This window comes from Morone saxatilis, unplaced genomic scaffold, assembly GCF_004916995.1.
Source record: "Morone saxatilis isolate NCDOM2014 unplaced genomic scaffold, NCSU_SB_2.0 Contig7, whole genome shotgun sequence".
NCBI lineage: Eukaryota > Metazoa > Chordata > Actinopteri > Moronidae > Morone > Morone saxatilis.
In genome coordinates, this window is record NW_023340246.1 from 22,687,777 (window position 1) to 22,690,893 (window position 3,117).

Genomic DNA, 3,117 nt, shown 5'->3' on the forward strand with positions numbered 1-3,117 from the left:
ACACATACTGTGGACACACACACATACTGTATACACACACATACCATATGAAACGTGGGAATCTATGTGTGTTTGTTTAACTCGTCTGTTTACCTGCTTCATGTCATACACCCCCCCTCACCCCCCCAACCTTCTGCTGTAATGACCCCCTGAAGAAAAATGTAAACTCCACCCATTTAAGTTACGCAACCAATCACAGCCCCTCCCCCTCAATTTCAACCACATAAAAATAAATAACTTGTCATCACATCTCTATCTCATAAATACTCAGAAAACCACAAACCATATCCAACAGGAGGTGGACAGAATAACAGAAACACCACATGAAAAGAGCTTTGAATTAACTAAATAACAAAGTGAGTCATATTAGGCTGAAAGTTAATATAGAAGACTGATGTGTTTAAAAAGAGCTGACAGTCACAATTTTTATGTTGTTTAAGTTTAAACTTATTGTCTTTATGTCTGAAATGAAAACTACAGGGTCTAAGACAAGCAACCTTGTTTTATGTACATTGTACAGATCCCTCCTCCTTCACTGTAAAATCCATTCTCAGTGAATGTGCACTGGTGGATCACACTGTGAAAAGTGCATACTGGACCAGGATGGACTTTCAAACAAAAAACTGTGATCATGCTCGTAGGCCTGGCCCATTACAATCTGATTTTTAAGAAAAGAAAAACTGTTACCATCTTCTAAACCTACTAACAGCACAAAAGGCCACAAAATCTTTAAGCTGCAAAGTCTAATTAATATACACTCAACACTTAATATATATATATATATATATATATAGCCTTTAAATTCAAGTATTATCCTTCTGCTAATGTGACTGAAAGCTTTGAAATGCTGAAGTGACGGCAGATTGTTTCACAGTGACTTCACAGAATATTTACAGACTTACCGACACTGGCAGTGACAAAGCAACTGATCGTATCATGGCAGCCATTATGGAAGACGTCCATGTGTCTTTCCATGTCAGTACATGATAGTAAACCACATGAGTCAATCAGCACATATCCCTAAACCAAGCAGCAGGACATTTTAATGCCTATAAGGAACCAAAACTTATTTTCCCAAACAAATGCACTGAAGGAAGAAACGATGACACTTCTAGGGTTGAAGTTTGGCTACAGCGCTACGTGAAGGCAAACCTGAACGGACTCTTTACTGAAACAACAGATTTCTGAAAGGGAAGAGAATGAAAAAAAGTCTTACCAGGATCAGTGGAGTGAAGGAGAGGAGGTGAAGAAGAAACAGAGAGAGGCAGAGGAAGGAGAGGAGGAGGAGGAAGAGGAGGAGGGTCCTGAACAACAGCTGACCCCCAAAATAACCTGAGAGGCTCAGCTCACATGAGTCTGTGTTTGTGCTAATACAGGAGTATGTTCTGACAGCGGCCAGGAGGAGAGCTTCCTGTCTGACTTTGGAAAAGTTCTGGTTTTAATGCACTGAAACACAACTGATCTCATCGTGTCTAAAATTATAAGACTAAACTGTTAACAGCACCTTTCAAAACAAAGTTATAAAGTCCTCGCCATGGTTGAAACCAGGATTTAAAGCTTTTCAGGAGGCACTGAGGTAAATCAGACAATTAAAATGATACATAATTAAGGTGCGGTGAGAAAACCCCTACCAGTACCTTAAATGGGCCGGTACACACTGGTACTGAGTACTGGTACTTCAGCCCTAAAAACCTGCATAATGTTGGATTTTCTTTTTCTTTTTTTTCCACCGGTATTCTGCAATGACTTCGCTCTACTCTGCCTTTGATTGGCTCATGATCGTTGCCTTTGTTGGATTTGGTGGTTAGGTTTAGGTATGAGGAGTGAGATGGTTAGTAGGAAATGTTAGAACCAATCAGAGGCAGAGTAGGGGGTGGTTCTTTGTGGAATAACACCTGGAAGTAACTGTGTCTTCAGTAACACATAGCCAGCTTACTACTGAGAAAACAGTGCTGAAAATGTCCTGGATGGATAAAAACGCCAACAGAATAAGGGTTGAGGTTGGGCTGAATTAGGGTACTGGCACCTTTTTTAACACTAAAGGTAACTATACAACATGTTGCAAATGAACTGCACTGAGGCAAATAAAATCAGACAATTATATAGTTGTGATGTGCCAGTCAAGATGTGTGTGAAATATGAACATTTTTAAATCATGGTTAAAAACCTATTTTGAAGTCACAATGACCTTTGAGTCAAGAGTGTCACCTTTCATAGTCTAACAAAAGTTTAAGTATGGTCATCAATCCTTAAGTTATGGCCAAAAATGTGTTTTGTCACAGTGACCTTGACCTTTGACCTTTGTGTACCAAATTCTCGAGTCCAAGTGGACGTTTTTGCAAGGCGTTCCTGACATATCCCAATCACAAGAATGAGACGGACAGACATAATTCTCCTGTAACAAAAGCACCTTGTGAAATATTATACATTTCAAAAAGTGAATCGAAACAATTCACTGCTGACTTTTGAATAATGCTGTAGTCACTACGAGTGCATAGTATTGCAAGATTACTATGTTGGTGGAAAACAATTGAAATTGTAAGTGAACATTTTATTGATACATTCAGAATTTTTGCAAGTTGCCAGGTTTGTTAATTTACAACATTTCATTATTATATATAGAAAACGTAATGCTTGTAAAGTATAAACTCAAGTCCTCACAAGTCTTTTAGTTGTTCCAAAGTGCAGAACAAAAACATTTAGAGAGGTAACTTTTAGTTTTTAAACAGCATGAAGAGGGTCTGAGAGCAGCTGCATAAAGATAACTTTAAATTAAAACCTCTGATTAGTATGTTTTATCACCATTATTTATTTTATCTATTTAGGAATAAAAGTGAATAATTAAAAAGAGGAAAGAAAAAGACAAAACGCAAACACAGTAAAATTGCTGCACGTGGAGACTCTTCACTCTATAATAATAATAGCATTATTGCTACTATTATATGAATCAAACAGACAGTACAGACCTCTGCCCTGTATCCAAGTTTTTTTTTTTTTTGGCCTTTTCATGCCTTTATTGTATAGTGACAGCTGAAGATCGACAGGAAAGGGGAGGTAGAGAGAGAGGGGATGACACGCAGCAAAGGGCCGCAGGTCGGATTCGAACCCAGGCCGCTG

The 3,117-nt window shown here is 38.4% G+C and overlaps 1 protein-coding gene across 1 annotated transcript in view; it reads right to left on the reverse strand.

Moving 5' to 3' along the window:
* The window catches only part of LOC118340424 (beta-taxilin-like), a 5,724-nt gene extending 4,749 nt beyond the window's left edge, over nucleotides 1-975 (reverse strand). The window contains exon 1 of the mRNA XM_035678387.1: nucleotides 903-975. Coding sequence (XP_035534280.1) covers nucleotides 903-975 — 73 coding nt within the window. The remainder of the gene's footprint in view (nucleotides 1-902) is intronic.
* Nucleotides 976-3,117: the final 2,142 nt, after the last annotated feature.